General features: G+C 42.2%; 1 protein-coding gene across 1 annotated transcript; it reads right to left on the reverse strand.

Moving 5' to 3' along the window:
• Nucleotides 1-8,594: 8,594 nt before the first annotated feature.
• Nucleotides 8,595-17,635, reverse strand: LOC109045388 (protein sprouty homolog 2-like). Its single transcript, XM_042747723.1, has 2 exons — nucleotides 17,060-17,635; nucleotides 8,595-11,924 (listed from the first exon to the last, which is right to left on the reverse strand). Exon 2 carries the CDS (start codon nucleotides 11,854-11,856, stop codon nucleotides 11,011-11,013), a length of 846 nt encoding a protein of 281 aa, XP_042603657.1. The 5' UTR covers nucleotides 11,857-11,924; nucleotides 17,060-17,635; the 3' UTR covers nucleotides 8,595-11,010.
• Nucleotides 17,636-18,273: the final 638 nt, after the last annotated feature.

Raw genomic sequence — 18,273 nt, forward strand, 5'->3', positions numbered from 1 at the left:
AAACAAAACATAACATAACATAACAAAACAAAAAGATGTAGTGTACAATGTGGTACTTACAATGGAAGCGAATGGGGCTAATCTGTAAACATTTAAATTCTCACGCTTACAAAAGATTAAAAAAAAAAACAATAAGCGTTAACATGATTTTAGTGAAAAAAAATTTCTCTGTAAAATTTACAGTATTTTCCAATTTCACAACTTTGTTGCCATGACAATGTAACAACTAAAACCCTAAAACTATCGTTAAAATTATAACTTTACAGCTAAAACAATAAAACTCATTTTATCAGAATAGTTAATGTGTTTTTATATAAAATTCAAATTCCTTACATTTCTTCTTCAAAATCATCCAAACATTTCCATATTCCCCTCACCACTAACTTTTAAATATTGCTAAATATTGCTTAAATGTTAATAATGAAAATTAATTTATGACAAATAAAAAAATGAGAAATTAGACAAATTACTGATATGTCTTAAAAGTATAGAGCTACAAATGGATTGCTTATACCCTGGAAGAATTTGATTAAAAATGTTTCTTATTGATTTCATATATCAAAATCTTGGCAAATCTAACCACAGTTTTGTGAAGTTGAGATCTTTTCTGAAACTTTAAAGAAACAAGATTATTTAGGTCTTTTTTTAGAATAAAAACTGTGTGGTTTTTATTTCTTTCGGTCTCACTCATTATGAATTGTTACAAATGACAAGAATTGATTATATGGATTGAAATCATTAAACATCACACATACATACACAGTCATACATTTTATCTCATCTTCCCCACCATGTCTGACAGTGAATGACTCCAAATTCATAAAAACGGACTCAGTCTAAAATAATGTGGGGCAGCCCTCGAAGGACCTGGGTCAGCTCTATCACTGTGAGAATCTCTCCCTTCTTGCCCCCAAGGGAAATGTAAAACAGCTCTCTTTTTTTAGACAGCGGAACACAAGAGGATATTGGATCACCACAATCGAGAACATCTGCAGGGAGATTTTGCGCCACTCATTCCCCTGCATGTGCATGTATGTATGTGTGGGTGGGGGTTGGACAGGAGGGGGCCGTTAAGTGAGAAACATACGGATGATGACAGAATCATGTTACAAAAACATGCATGTATCGCATTCAGCACATGCTATCTTGTCCCTCAGAGGCTACACAAACTTTGTACAGATATGTGCTTACTCTCTGTTTCTCTCTCTCTTACACTCACAAACACTAATGCCCTTTAATGGTAGTGCAGTGTGTGCTGCTTCTCTGGCTGGGGCCAAATAACAGATATTATCCTCATCATAGTTTGGCCTCTTTGCACGGCTGTAGCAAGGGCCATCAGAGAGCGCTGAGAAAAACACAGCTACTCGATATCTGTACAACTGGGAGAGAGAAGAGCTCAGCATTGCCGCTGTTGAAATGACAGGACTGCATGGATCGAGCAAGGGCAGATCTATTTTACAGCTGCAGCAGTAGATCCATAGTGCCATTGATTGACTGGGGAAGCACACACAAGAATATGCATGTAGGCCATTGCGTGGAGAGGAAAAAAAAAATACAGATGTGGGTTGAATAATCTGAGTCTGGCACTGAGAAAGACTTACAAAAAAGTACTGTTGCAGTACAGATGGTATCAAATGACTAGCACATTCATGATAGTTGGGTAGTTAACATGACATACTTTTGTTGACTTGTTTTATACACTATACGCAAACTTAAACAACATTTAAAACTTCTATAACATATTATGCATGCAGCTTTTATGACTTCATCATTATTATCAATAGATTACATGGGATATTTGTATTAATTAAAAAAATCTATTCAAAATTAACTGGTGAATGCAAACAACAATTAAAAAGTATCTATTTATCTATCTATATATAACTATGCATTTGATATATTTTATTAATGTAAGTTTTAGAATTAATGATATATTATTTTTATTTTACATATAAATACTTTATTTGATATATTTATATTTTAAAATCATTTTATTATTTTAATGTTATTTTTTCATAAACTATAAAAGAGGTCTGTTGTCACATTACGCTGTTCAAGAAGAACTTGGGAGGCACAAAGGAACATTTAGCAGTCTTTAATCAAGGAAACACTGGGAATCATCACAACAGGAGCTTGAGCAACACACGTAGTACACTAGTAGACACAACAAACACAACCTGAATAGAGTGTGGTTAATAAAGACAGGATAACGAGGGACAGACAGGTGCGGGGAATCAACTAATAATCAAACTAAACAAGGACAGGAAACAGAACAAATAAGGCAAAACAGGAACTGAAACACATGACAAAACAGGTCAAATCCTGGAGGGTGCATCCTTGCACAATAGGCAACAACAGAGGGAGGCATAGGTGGGAGCTTGGGAGGAGGACGTACACCCGGGAGGGGGGCAGCAGACAGAGACCAGGGAGGAGACAGAAGGGGCTCGGAGCAGGAGGAGCACAGCAGGACCATGATGACAACCCACGGTGGAGCCGACGGAGGGAGGGGCCATAGAGGGAGAATGCCTGCAGACTCCAGGGGGCCGACCAACGGCAGCGGAGCAGGTGGCGGAGGAACCCGAGGCAGAGACAGAGAGTCAAGGCTGAGGCGGAGATCCGGTGATCCGTGGCGGAACCGGAGCGCCTGAGGAGCAAGGTGGAGCTGGGAGGCAGAAGCCCAACGGAGCCAGTGTGACAGAGCAATGAGGTGCATCTGGAGGAGCGGAGTCCAGAGGAGATGGCGGGTTGACACCTGACCAAGGCAGAGCCGGAGGGATGAGGGAGCCCGGTGGATCTGTGGGTGATGGTGGAGGCGAGGGAGCTAGGAGCCACTGGGTCTACAGGCCGCGGCGGAGTCTGGACCTTGGAGGCTGGAGGCTGTGGTGAGGGATTCTTCAGCCATGGCGAAACTGGAGAATGGCAGACCCGCTGAGCTCACATCTCGCCAGATGACAGCGGTGGAGGAGGCAGGAGCAGGCACGTTGGTGGGCATTCGTGAGCCTCCGGGCTCAAAGCCCACTCCTGGCTGGACTTGGAGTCTCTCTCATGGCTGGACTGGGAAATGGGAGCCCACTCTGGACTGGACGTGGGGACAGGAGATGACTGAGGGCTGGACGGAACCAGCAGGGATGAAGGAGAGAGGATAAGGGGCAAATCGGCTTCCAGCTCAGTTTCCCAGTCAATAAGGTCCCCCTCGAAGTCCAGCAGTCCCAGATGCATCAGATGATAATCAGCTCACCCTCAGCCACGGTGCAGGATGAGGAGCTCCACTCTGCACTCTCACCATCCACGGCTTGCTCCCTCGCGGTGGGCACTGTCGCCGCCTCTCACACCTGGTCTGACGCGTTAAGCTCGAAGTCCGGGGTGATCCTCTGCTCAGTTGCTTGGCTTTGCACTGGCTCGTGGATTGCAGCGGGAAATGGCTCTCCGTCAACGGTGGGCTCGGGCTGATAATCCGCATCGAGGGGAGATGGTGGGCTGGGCTCTGGGTCGGGATGTGAAAGGTGGTGAAATCTGCTCAAGAACCATTTTTGGACGACGGCACTCTGCACGTGATGTTTAAACTGGCATCGTAAAACGCACAGAGCGCGTTGTCCGGGTAGCTGGTGGTGTATACTAAGAGCCAGAAGAGTCTCGTATGGTCCTTGAGCAATCTCTCCCCCTGCTTCAGCAGGAGGAGGAGATATTCCGGGCAAAGCAGGGCATCCATGAGGGTACACAACGGAAAAAAAGACACTGGGTGAAAATGGGAAGCAAAACGGAGGGTAGACACATGGAGGTTACTGTTTTGGTCCGGTCTTCTGTCACGTTACACTGTTTAGGAAGAACAGGGGAGGCACGAAGGAACATTTAGCACTCTTCAAGGAAATCAAGGAAACACTGGGAATCATGACAACAGGAGAGCAACACACATAGTACACTAGTAGACCCAACAAACACATGCTGAACAGACTGGGGCTTATAAAGACAGGATAACGTGGGACAGACAGGTGCGGGGAATCAACTAATAATCAAACTATATAAGGACAGGAAACAGACCAAATAAGGCAAAACCGGTCCAATCCTGCACCAGTTACTACAATACAGTAAATGCCCCCCCGCCCCATAAAAAAAACAAAAACAAACAATAATACCACAGTACAATATCAAAAAAACAACATGGTTATTCTACTTTTTTGTAAGTGGAGAAAAATAAACAGAATAAGGGAGAAAAAAACAAAAGAAAAACTAGCGAAAAGGAAAGAAACGTGGCTTAAAACACACACAAGCTTGAGTGGGAGCTGGAAGAGCAGAATTCCAGAGACTGGAGAGCCATGGGGCCGGCAGCGGAAGTGTGCTAAAGCTCTCTCCAGTGACCCCTGACCTTGCAGATACCATTCCCATCAACTCCTCCTCCAGCTGTCTGCACTCAGCCACCCAGCAGTCCCGCAAACAGTCCTCCTCCTCTCCTCTCCTCCCCCCACTCCCTCGCTCTTTCTTCCCTTGTGCTCTTTCCATCTCCCCCGCCGTACATCACTCATCCACCACGCCATCCTTTCATCAAGTACAGTCCCACCTCAGCTCAGAGCATGATTACACACACACACACATATATATATATATATATATATATATATATATATATATATATATATATATATATATATATATATATATATATATATATATATATATATATATAAAATCATCTTTATATGATTTCTATAAATAATATACTTAATAGATATGTTTTAAAATATTAATCACATTACTATTACTATTTTATTTAGCGATTTAAAAGTTTTATCTCTCAAGGGACAATGGGAAGAAACTGCCAAACTGCCCGGAATTTCAATCCCACAGGGTTGAAAATGGTTCGGTGGGAACTTGTTAACAGGGAGGAAATATCTCATCTTTCCCAAATTTCCTCTTTCCCACCATCTCATTGCCCACATAAGAGCAGCAAGATACATAGATCTCAGCCAACCCAAGATTAAAACACACTTCACATACAGTACTTTAACACAAACACCGCCAACCTCTAACCGATCACCACAAAACAGATGGGCCCTCGGCAAGCCACCAGAAAACTCTGTCGCAGCCGTGGTGTGATATAGTCATGTCTAGACAGACTAGAACTGGGATAAATTTACTTGTACCACACCTATACATTAACTGAAATTAAGAGATAACATTTTCAACATAATTTTCAGAGTTTAGGATGTTGCAGCTTTTTTTTTCAACTGCATACACACTTTTTCAAAACTTTGCCTCATTTTTAAAAAACTTTACACAAATCCAAGAATTGCACACACAAAATGCAAAATGCCTCATATCTGCATTCAAAATATCACAAACACATCTCAAAAGCAAACATTTGCAAACAACTTTGCCATAATATTAATTCCTGTTAGATTTTTGTGTGTTAGAATTGTGTGTTGTGTTTTTTAAAAAGTGTTTTTAAGAAATTGAAAACTGAGTCAGATTTGGTGTGTGGTTCTGAAGTTTGAGTGTCAGGTTTAAGAAATTGTGTGACAAGTAAAGATTTTTTTTGAGTAAGCAGTAGAAAAAAAAACTGTAATAAAAACTGCTTTTATAAATTCTTTTACATTTTAAAATAAAAATAAAAAATATAAAGTTTGGCCTAAAATATAATGCTGCTGGGAAAATAATAATTATTTCATGTCAACAACATCTTAACTTTTGTTATAGGGACAAAAAGAGTATATATATGAGCACTGATGCCCAAAATCCCTGTTTTTATGCTTTGTAGGCTGGCTCCGCTCTGCCCCAGCACTGTGGACCTCTTCAGCCCCTTTCAGCATTCTCTGGCGCCTGCTTCTCCATCACACCTCCACCTGTCAACGGCTCCAGCTCTCCACCAGCCTCTGAGGCTCCAGCATCCCCCAGGGTGGCTCAGGGCCGCACTGCCACCGGTCTCACCTTTTGGGAGCCACCTTGCTGTAATTAACCATGTAATCAGAAATGGCTTCTGTTACTTATTTCAATCTGATGAGTGTGCAAATAAGTAGTTGAGTTTATCTAATATTTTGTGTTTGCGATTTATATGACAAGGCAAAAGATTAGTTTATATTTGGTGAACTAATGCAAGAAACAATTAAATTAAATGCAACTATTGCAAAGGCAAACATCTCATTTTAGAATAAGGCCGCTTTGATGTTGTTCAATTATGTAAGTGATTTGTAAGCCCTAATGCTGCTGCTTTTAAGTGGAGTGTATTTACATTTGGATTAGGGTGGTTTAGAAAAGGTCCGTTTTAACACACCCCTGCACTGTGATTGACATATGCATGGAGCTCTGACTGACAGCTTCTATAGCGCCATCCCTGACCCCTGGAGTGTCCTCAACAGTGCCTGTCCAAGGGCAACACAGGGGGGGTAATTGGTTGTTGAGGAGGTTATTTGGTGAGTGTTGTAAGATATAAAAAAACCATATATTTTCTTGCTCTTTATTAGCTGGGTTAAAGGTTAAGAAAGCACAGAGCATCCTTCCAGAGTCAGTTTCTTCTTGAGCGAAGAAGTCTTTTCTGAATTTTAACAGTACTGGTTCACAGTATCCCATGAGGCATCTTGATGAATCCTGTTTCATTGCACATAACCACTTGTTTGAGCATACGTTTTAATGGAACAGCCCAAACTAAATTACATACAGTTATTAAAAACCATAATGAAAAAAACTTTAAAAAAAAAAACTTCATACTGTACATTCTAGCGTAACTCTAGAGTTTACTATTGCATGTTTTTATGAGCCAAATTTGAATATACGCATACAGTTCAGTCTGTTCCTCACACAAAGCTATTATATAGCTTTGGAAGACTTAGAATGCTGATCGCAAGTCTTTTAAAATGAATTTATGCATTTTTATTTTATATTTCTGCAAGTCATGCAGGTTTGGAATGAAATGAGGGTAAGTATATGATGACAGTTTTTCAGTTTTTTATGAAATATCCCTTTAAGTAAGTTAAATGAATGGTATGCTATCAACAAATGGTGTGTCTCCAGACACCAAACTGATGTATGTACTCTATCAGTGGTTCCCAACCACGTTCTGGAGGCCCCCCAACACTACAGGTTTTCCATGTCTCCTCAATCAAACACACCTGATTCAGATCATGACCTCATTAGTAGAGACTCCAAGACCTGAAATGGGTGTGTCAGACAAAGGATAGATGCAAAATGTGCAGTGTTGGTGGGCCTCCAGGAACGAGGTTGGGAACCACTGCTCTATATCTTAAAGTACTGTACATACACATAAAGGGAATACTGGATCTGTATTATTCATGCAGCATCTTCTTATATAGACAAAGCCTAGAGAGAGGGTGGGATATTGAGATGTTGGGGACAGACTTATTGCTTCTGATGCTCTGAGAATATGAAGCATGGTAGTGTGACAAACAAATGGTGGTACGGTGGTACACCTTATACACACTCTCACACTTCTGAAGCAACTCACGCTCTGTCTCATAGACTCACTCATAAACACACACACACATACATCTCTAGTCCCTCTTTTCCAAGGCCATTAGTATGAGATGGCCTTGATTACTTATTTATGAGGCAAACAGGCAGAAGTGTGGAGAGTGGAGTAAAGAGATAGACAAAGTCCGGAACCCCTCGGCACTGAAACTAACATCCAAAAGTGTCCATACACACATATATTTGCTACTTCACAGCATTTTTTTTTCTAAACATTTCACTTATGCACTTAAAGGGATACTCCACCCCAAAATGAAAATTTTGTCATTAATCACTTACCCCCATGTCATCTTCAGAATACTCCATCTGCCATCAGATGTGCAATCTGGGTTATATGAAGTGACAGGAACACTTTTTGTAAGTGAAGAAAACAAAAATAACGACTTTATTCAACAATCCTTTGTCAACAGTCTCCTCTGTCTCTCCATATCACCATATGCTGCAAATGCTCTTCTGTGTCATCCGCGCCACAAGGATGCACTGTTTCTACATGTATTTAGCTTTGATTTAAAATAAAACAGCGCATCCTTGTGGCGCAGATGATAAAGAGGAGTATACAAAGCATACAGTGATATGGAGAGACACAGAGGAGACTGTTGACAAAGGAATTGTTGAATAAAGTCATTATTTTTGTTTTCTTTGCTTACAAAAAGTGTTCCAGTCGCTTCATATAACCCAGATTGCACATCTGATGGCAGATGCAGTATTGTGACGATGACTTTCATACCTTTCCTGGACCTTGACACTGCTATTTACTTGACAGTCTCCCAGTTTTCATCCAAAAAATCTTAAACTGTCTTCCGAAGACGAGTAAAGTTTTTACGGGTTTGGAACGACATGGGGGTAAGTGATTAATGACAAAATTTTCATTTTGGGGTGGAGTATTCCTTTAACAACACCTTCAGGCATCTGCAGAATAGCAGTGTGTTTGCACTAGTGGTACATACCACAAAACTACAGAAGCAATGCAGCTGTGGTTATATCCTGGGCACTTTAAAAGTCCTGCATAGTTCAGTAAAGCTAAAAATGGATTTTACCTTCCCTAAACATCTTAAAATTTTAATTGACACATTGTCAAACCATTTATAGAGATGCAAAAACAAGTCTTGTACACAGAATATTTCAAAATGTTTTATTTATTATCCATGGCCTTATGGCCACACCCACCAGTCCACTCTGAAAAAACTGAAATCATCACATGGATCTTTTCATTTAATTTCTTTTCATCATTCACCCGAAATAAATACATAGCTATCCTTGCAACCATTTAAATAAATATCTGTGGCTTTATGATAATATCAGCAACAAAAAGGTGTAAAATTTATATATATATATATATATATATATATATATATATATATATATATATATATATATATATATATATATATATATATAATATAATATAATATATTCATTTGTATAGATTTATATATATGTTTATATATTCTTCTTTAATTCTTTTACAACTTACAAGATGCCAATTGTACCAAAGCAATACTTACTAATACAACATGGTGAACTTTTAGTGGTTAACTCAGAGACTGTGGACAGCACCAGTTAGGCATTCTTGTAAATTGTATGTACCTACACACTGAAACCCCACATCATGGACCCTTCTTAGAGAAGCCATTCTTTTGGGATGTGACTGTGGAGGAGAGGTATCTTCTTACTATTTCACCCCGTGAAAGCTTGCTTCTGATAGTAATGCATGTTTTCTGCTCTCATGCCAATAAATATTGTATTGGTAGAAAAAAATATGATTGGCTCTTCAAGCTTGTGTGTAACCTAAACCAGTAATGACTTAAGTTGTTAATGTCAGACATTTTATTCGTATGTAATTGCTGAAAAGTATATTTCAGGCTGTTTAGGTCTTGTCTGAAACACCACATTTAAATCAGTTTTGAGCTAATTATTTCCATAGCAATTTATGATAATGGATACATGCAACCAAAAGCAGCCCAGTTATTAAGATTTTGTAGGGTAATTTACAGTACTGCGGTGGAACACTGTGCCATGCACAAGGGCCCTCTCCTCCACAATACAAAATCAGTCTTATGGTTAGTCTTAAGAATTAGCCAGGTATATGACAAGGTTAATGTCCAACAGTAATAGAAAAAATGGTAATAATAACCAGATTAAAACAAATGGAATAAAAATACAAATACAATAAGAATTCTATGTACATACAAAAATATAGCAAAGGAACTCACATAGATGTGCATATTATTGGGGAAGAACACACACTTGAAACAGATTTCATTCAACTTGCTTCCCAGTTCTGGATGTCAGTGCATCTGTTTCTCCTTGTTCCCAAGTGTTGTATTCTACCTCGTTCTGGCCAGGTGACTAAGCCCTTGTCTCAAAACAATCCCTTCTTCCTGTCAGATGACACAATAGTGTCCATTAACCTCATTTCCTGTGAATCATTCAGCGGCAACCAGAGAGCCTCAGGAAAGGACTTAGAGATGCTAATGTCCCATGTATGGCATAACTGGGGAACCACAATGGCTTCATTTTGCTGATACTGATCGGATCTAATGTTAACCTAAAGCATGGTCCTACAGGTTGTCTGGTCAATTTGTCCAAGAGCTCTCAAAGTAATGGCTTGTATCTCATCCTGAGAGCACTGTCAAAGTTGGACAGACAGTCCCTTTTGATGTTTGGTCCCACAATGTGGTTGAATGTAGAAACCGTGAAGGATCCTATCGCTGTTGTTGAGCAGTTGGAAAGCACTATGGGCAGCAGTGGAAAAGAGAGTTGAGGATATAAGAGTGCTTGGGAGAGGTTGGCGTCAGGCTGCCCTGGGCTGGAAACCTGACCAGACACTTTATCTTTCAGAGTAGCTCCTCTAAAAATAAAAGGAGAGGCTTCTGCTGACAGCAGATGCCGGCCTGAGACTGCACACACAAACACACATGCACATACACACACATTTTTCCTTCTTCTTCCTTACCACACACTCATGCGCACAATGTCTCTCTTTACCGCCTCTGTTGAAACACATCCCTCTTAGGTGAGCTTAATATTCTGATTTTTTTATGGTCCCATTTTAGTGTCAAACAGAATTGACTTACATAGTCTGATCTTTTTTTTTTGTTTTTTTGGTTGGGCTTTTCTCCCTAACCAGCGCCATGTATCCATGTAGAGTCTAGAGTAAGCTAGCTTGCTTACAGTTTTTTTTTTCATTCAGTAAGGCCGAAAAAGACACACTCCGCGCTGACTTTCTGTTGACAGCTTCCCATGTCTAGGTGATCCTTTTACCCAGTACAGCCTCTGCATTAATTCTGATAGCATACTCCCTGTGTGTTACATATGGTTCACATTACCCAACTCTATCCTGGAAGTCTAATAAATAAATAAATAGACACCGATTTACTTAAAAAAGAGGGAAGTAGGATACATGATGATGGACATGATGCAAGGAGGCCTGATTGGTTTAGAGTAGGTCAGGTAATTTAGCAGAATTCCCCGGCTGCTTCAGCATCAGAGGTGTCTCCTCGAGGGAGGATTGCAAGAAGCTCATTCAAGCTGTCATACAGGCTTTTCCAGGGTTTTACGAAAGGGCACAGGGTTGGTGGCAGAGATCTTGCGGCACACAGTGTTGGTGTTGCTGCATCTGCAGCCAGGACGGGTGGCGCGATCATAGCCACGCTGGCACAGAGTGAGGCACAGCTTGGCAGGAGGGTAGCAGCACAGGCAAGGCAGGCAGAGTGCCAGGAAGGCCATAGCACTCCAGCGGGAGCAGGCATGAGCTGGGGCGCAGGAGCACGGTCGGTCGGCACAGTTGTCCTCCTTATCTGCTGAGCAGTGGTAGAACAAACCCTTCACACAGCACAGGCAGGTGCCATACTCCAAGACGTTTTCTGCAGAACACAAGCAGCGCTGACCACAGGTCCAACAGGAGGGCAAATTACGGGGGGCACAGCACTCCTGGCACTTGCAGTGGCCACAACGTTCACAGATGAAGAGATGCAGGCCCAAGTCCTCATTGTCAGTCAGTCCTTTGCCCAGCGAGTCAGGTTTCAAGTCACCTTTGGGCTGGGACCTCACCACAGCTAGACCAGAATGGGAGGACGTTAATCCTGCAAGAAGTCTCTGGTCCGAAGCAGCACTGCCACGGGACATGGAGCTCACGGTACTGGAGCGACTTAAGTGGGCCAAGTGGGAATGTTGATGCTGACTTTGGCTGCGAGACATCTGAGGATGCCGTTCATCATTTGGATAGAAGGCAACCTGAGAGGCAGGCTCCAGCGCCACAGGGCGTTCCACATAGTCATTATTAGCCCTTATAGCACGGATCTGGTCAATGGACAATACAGGGACCTGCTGAAGATCCAGGTTTTCAGGGTCCATCCGAAAAGGTGGTACTGGATCCATTCTTTTAGGGCCACCAGGGTAGGGGCTGAGCTGCAAGGCTGACCGATATCACGGTACATCGGATAAACCTGTAGTGGGAAAAGAATAAAACAAAGGCATCATTGTTAGATTCAGATCAAATGGAATGGTTTAAGTTTAAATTCAGTCTGCATAATGTGTAGGTGCAAAAAAAAGCAAATGTTCATACGAGTCCTCCTTTTACTCCTTTCAGATGGTCCATGGCTAAAAATCACGGTTATTATTAGACACAGAGGATGGAGAGATAATGCCATTGACATCACACTGTAATTTAGCATCTGGAGAACACAGCTGTTGACACAAGGGAACGGAACCAGAGCAAAGAATTTGACAGCAATGAGTTGTGAGAAACTGGGGAACCCAAAAGACTTAGTGTCAGTGTCCTGAGGTATCTCTTCCTCAGCAGCTTGGAGGAATTTGCTGTAGCCCCTCCCTGCAGCCCTTCTTTTGTTAAGCCTTATCCTCCATAAACAGGAACAACATGGCTATTGGAATGTGCATGAAAAAAAACAGCATCCTGGAATTGAGAAACATGCTGCTTGCATTATTGGATGTCATAGCCAAACAAGACCTTGGATTGCACTGGATTAGATAATGAAGGGTTTTGCTTTCTTCCATCGAGATGTGGAGAAGACCACTTTTTGATGTTTGTCAGACTCTCAGACAGTTTCAAAAGTCAATGTGTGATAAGAATAAATGCAGCCTATGAAGAGACTGGACAAGAAAAGAGAGCCGCCTGTGACATAACAAGCAACGGAAATCCATACACAACAGCAGTGGTTAGAAGTAGTGTCTGCTCCCAGTCCCCCAAGCATCCGGGGCACAGTCAGCTGAATTCCTGGCAAGAGCCCTGAATGCTCTCGCAAAAAAAAGGTAAGATAGCATCCTCCCCCTCTGCCCAGCCAGAAACTCAAGATAAGGAGGCCCAGGTCGGAAGCACAAAATGCATTTGCAAATTACACAGAGGAGGAAAGAGAAGTCCTGGAGAGTAATTACATCAAACCCAGCAGAGAGCTGTAGTCAGGTCCTATCAGTCCATCTAATTGTTGAAAGGGGTCTGCTATTCATTTCCATGAGCTCATTATTTGGGGCCTGACTTTGAAAACAACATTGGATTTTTAGTCTCGCATCTGCAGGCAAGCCAGAGAGGAAGTTTTGGGTTAGCTCATCTGTGTCATGTCAGGCACTTTTGGTTGCATATTTGTTTGAGCATTTGCACATGTCCTCTCCATGTGGGTTTTCCTCAAGTGTGTCAGCACTTGGGAGCATTTAACACTCGCGGCTACACTGGAGTTTATTTGGAACTTTCCACTGACTTGCAGTGCTCTTGTGTAAAAACAGACCCAAATTACACCTCAAAACGCTGAATTTCCTGGGCTTTGAGAAATAGTACAATTTTTTTTTGCCACTTTATTGTGAACTGCCCGTCTTGTGTAAATTTAGACCCAAAAGTTTCAAAAGTCAATGTGTGATAAGAATAAATGCAGCCTATGAAGAGACTGGACAAGAAAAGAGAGCCGCCTGTGACATAACAAGCAACGGAAATCCATACACAACAGCAGTGGTTAGAAGAAGTAGTGTCTGCTCCCAGTCCCCCAAGCATCCGGGGCACAGTCGCTGAATTCCTGGCAAGAGCCCCTGAATGCTCTCCGCAAAAAAAAAGGTAAGATAGCATCCTCCCCCTCTGCCCAGCCAGAAACTCAAGATAAGGAGGACCAGGTCGAAGCACAAAATGCATTTGCAAATTACACAGAGTGAGGAAAGAGAAGTCCTGGAGAGTAATTACATCAAACCCAGCAGAGAGCTGTAGTCGGTCCCTATCAGTCCATCTAATTGTTGAAAGGGGTCTGCTATTCATTTCCATGAGCTCATTATTTGGGGCCTGACTTTGAAAACAACATTGGATTTTTTAGTCTCCGCATCTGCAGGCAAGCCAGAGAGGAAGTTTTTGGGTTAGCTCATCTGGTGTCATGTCAGGCACTTTTGGTTGCATATTTGTTTGAGCATTTGCACATGTCCTCTCCATGTGGTTTTCCTCAAGTGTGTCAGCACTTGGGAGCATTTATCACTCGCGGCTACACTGGAGTTTATTTGGAACTTTCCACTGACTTGCAGTGCTCTTGTGTAAAAACAGACCCAAATTACACCTCAAAACGCTGAATTTCCTGGGCTTTGAGAAATAGTACAATTTTTTTTTGCCACTTTATTGTGAACTGCCCGCTCACCAATAACTCCTTCCACAAAAGTTCCTCCCAAGTTATCATTAATGAAATACCCTTTTATTCTGCAAGTTACTTCCCCTGAGCCAGACCATTTGGAAAACCACCATCCATTAACCAAAAACTGCCTCCCACTAGCGTTCTCCAACCACCTCCACGGTCACATTCTCAATGAACATGGCACATTTGTAAAATAAGCTGCGAAGCAGAAGACCAGAGCAGAAGCTGCTATACAACAGCCCCAAACACAATCTTCCACCCCACCCAAAAGCAGCAGCAAGGGTGCCAGAGGATCGATAAGTCAAACTCCAGCTGCATAGCAGGCAAGGTGCTAGTGTTAGGACATCAGGAAGCCCAGCAGATCACCCTGCCAACTCAAAACAAAGAGCAATGTGCAATTTACCTATCGATTTCGAGTGCAATATTTATCTTTAGGTGCACGTGACCGAGAACCAGGGCGAGGCTGTACTGGAGCTGTGTACTGGTCTATCACGTCTCTACAGTGGAGCTTGCACAATTGTTTTCTCTTAAACAAATAACTGCTACTTAAGTGCCTTCCAAAGTGCTACTGGCTGTTGTTTAGGGAACATTCAGACTTTGGACATGTTGATTCAAATCTGCTTGCATTGTGACAGTGTACACTGGGATATTGATTGTGTTGTTCAGATGAAGTCTTCTCATTTGTAAGCTCTTAGCATCACCTTTTAAAAGCATTAAATGAGCAAGCACCTAACTGAACCTGATTTAGAGAACAATTTATTTTTATGGGGTGATGATAGGGACTGAAGGAAAGAGGAAGGTTAAACTACACTACTTCAGCATTCACTATGAAATTGATCCGTTTAGAACAGCTATCCTGAAGGCAGAGTTTGGGATCTGTTTCTGCAATCCTGCATTCATCCAAAGCATAGTTTTTTTTTCCGGTCCCACATCTGAAGACTCCATCCTCTATTTTTTGCTGGATGGTTTTATCATTTAAAAAAGGATCCGCTGTATCTGACTCTCCAAACTTGATAGCATACTGTATCTTACATTGGATGAAGTAAAGCAAATCCAATAACCATTCACCACTAATGGCTGTCTGTATTTCTTTTTTTCTTTCGGGTCACAAGAGCGCTGATCCAACTTTGTATCACATTTAAACCACTATAGTAGAGGGAATAGACATGCAAGAGACATCTGATATAAAAAGGGAGTAAAAGGGAGACTTTGAGTGTACAAGAAGACAACATATTCCAAGACAACACCTGTCCCAGGTTAAGACACATTAAGTCCCAGAACCATGCATACAGCTCAGAGAAAGTGAGAGACAGCTGCATCTGGAGTGCCAGAGAGAGAAAAAGGGGGGAGAGAGGGCCGTGTTTACTCAGTCCTGCCTGCCATGAGGGGTAACCTGAAGACAGGCCCCTGCGCTTTGGGAGTATCAGTGCTGAGTGAGCTGTACCTCGCGGCTCTGCCCTGGGGCTCCTTGCGCCCGTTACCTTGCACACATCCTTGGCCAGGGTAATCCAATCCAGGGCAGGAAGAGGATGAGAAGAGCATATTATTCATAACAGTCACCTCACACCACTGACTGGGAGAAACTTTAAACCTCTAAACAGGGAGGAGAGAACAGGCAAAACATTTGTCCCATAAAGGGTCGTTGGACAACACTAGAAGAGCTTGAAGATTTTTCAGCCTGTGATCTATCAGTGGGTGTGGCCATCAGGTGAATGAGGTGCTGATGCCATCCGTTTGTTTGGGGGCTGATGGGATGTTGGCCAATGACATCATGCTGTGGTGCTATTTTAAAGCCTCCAGTCTCCTTTCATTGACCCCTCCTGCTGCTGATAAGCATCCAGCAGTTCTGCAGCCAGCCATCAGGCCAGTCTGACTTCCTGCAGGCTAACTGTCATTAGAGATATCCATTTTCCATTTCTGCTCTCTCTCTCTCTGACTCAGATAGAGTGGCAGATTGGCAATTGCTGACTGAGGGTTGATTAGCTGGTAGTCGCAGGGGGCCGAGGGCTTCACAGAGGGCATATATACGCTCCTAGAGGCCAGACTTAACTGCAGCTGGACTTGAGTTGTCAGGCACCAGGACCCTGGGATCTACCCCACTGGCCCCTCTGGGAACACAGTGGGATTGAATGACAATAAACTGTATGAGATTCCGGATGTGCCGAATCCGACCCCCAGGAAGGACTGAAATAGACACTGCAGACCAGCAAGTTTGGGTGAGAGAGAAACAGAAAGAGACTGAGAAGAGGAAGGGGGGAGGGTTACTTAGAGAAAGGAAGAATATATAAAATAAAGATAGATTCACAAACACAGTGAAACACAAAAATGACTAAACTGTGGTGTGAATGTAAAATGCATTAAAGATTAATGCTAATAAATTCAACTATTATAACAAACTAAATTAACTGACAAATTGAGGAAATTTGTGACATTTTAATACATTAGGACCACTGTTGTTGTAAACCTATGCCGTTCATAAAATTCACATTATTTTTGCCGGCCTCTACTTTGAGAACTTTATCACAAAACCAGTTCCAAACGCACAGAAACTTCGCGGTAGACCGCTGTATGCAGCGCTGTCCCATGTCCTTTCCCACTCAACTTCCAACCTCTCCATCAGCCTCTGCCAGCACAAACTGGCTAGTATTGACATCTCCGACCTTGAGGACAATCAATTCCATGTCTTTTTGCCCGAAGCCCTGTGCACTGGCTGGGTCAGAGTGGGACTTGTGTTTAGGGCACTACACTACACACAGAGATCATCTCTCACTTGGATGATATTCTACTCCCATTATATGTCAACTAGATTATATTTCATTCAGAGAACATCTAGAACTAGATCTAGAGACTCTCAAGAGAAAACCATTTGAGCAAAAAAAAAAAAAAAAAAAAAAGTGAAAAAATAGACTAAAACCGATTAAGACTAAGACTAAGACTAAAAGAGATTTAAATAAACAAGTGCTTACCCCTAAAAGGAGGGAGATCCATTTTGCGCCAAAACAGTATTTTATGTTTGTTTGTTTCTTGTTTTCTTTCTTTCCTTTATGTTTTCTTGAGCAGTTTTCTCTCTTCTGCCTCCCAATGCTTCTTCACAACTGTCCCACACGTGCAAGCAATCCTGGTTCCTCAGCGCTCAGTCATTCCCTCTGAAGAACAGCAACAGCCTTTATCAGGGAACAGCTAGAGCACTGCATGTTCAAAAAACACTCAGAAAAAAACATGATTCTTGTGGAAACGAGGGCAACATGTCACATGGAATATCCCAATTAATTTGAATAAGAAACAAAAATGTCCCCGGGGCAAAGTAACGGAGAGGAGCTTTGCTTTTCAGAAGTACTTCCACATAACCGTGTGGAAAGAGCTCAGCAGCGGCTATGTAGTTTGTCTTCTCTCAGTATGAGCTGAAAATGTTGGATTGTCTCTCTCGGACTCTCTGTCTCTCTTTTTCTCTCTCTATCTGTGTACGGTCAGCGGTTCCTGCTCGTGCGATCATCCACTCACTCCCAGAGCCTGTGTGTGTGTGTGTATGTGTGAGAGAGTGAGATAGAGATGGAGGGTGGGAAACAGTGAGGGAGAGAGGGAGGGAGATGGGACGGGGAGAAGGAGGAGGGGTGATTGGATATGAATGGTAGAAGGAAGGAGGCTGGGCGGAGGGGTTAGGGTGGGGGGTACATGGTTTTGCTGGAGATATTTTGTGTATGTGTGGTATTCGGGCTGAAACCCAATCTCTCATTTTCTCCCCCTCAGGAACTGTTCTATATGATTCCCTGAGCTAAGCCTAACAAGATGGACAGAAGGGAGGAAGAGAACAGGAGATGAGAGAGAGAGAGAGAGAGAGAGAGAGAGATGTAGACAGTGAGAGATGGACAAAAAAGGAAGATATGAGTCAACAATATGATAGGTGATGAAAACAATGAGGGAGAGAGATGAGAAACACAATAACTGACAAGAACTTCATGGAGAAACATACATCGGTTCTTGGAACCATAAAGAGGCAGCGTTCTGAAAACATATCAGCAACTCCAATCTTGCTGATCTTACCCTGGCATACAGTAGTTGCACCAATAAGTATTTGGGCACTTATGCTACAGTTAAAAGTATGCATTCTGTGCATTAGAAGCAACATATCACATTGTAAATTAATATGCACCCTATTCAGAATGAAGCATGTAATGTAATA

This window comes from Cyprinus carpio, chromosome B21 (assembly GCF_018340385.1).
Source record: "Cyprinus carpio isolate SPL01 chromosome B21, ASM1834038v1, whole genome shotgun sequence".
NCBI lineage: Eukaryota > Metazoa > Chordata > Actinopteri > Cypriniformes > Cyprinidae > Cyprinus > Cyprinus carpio.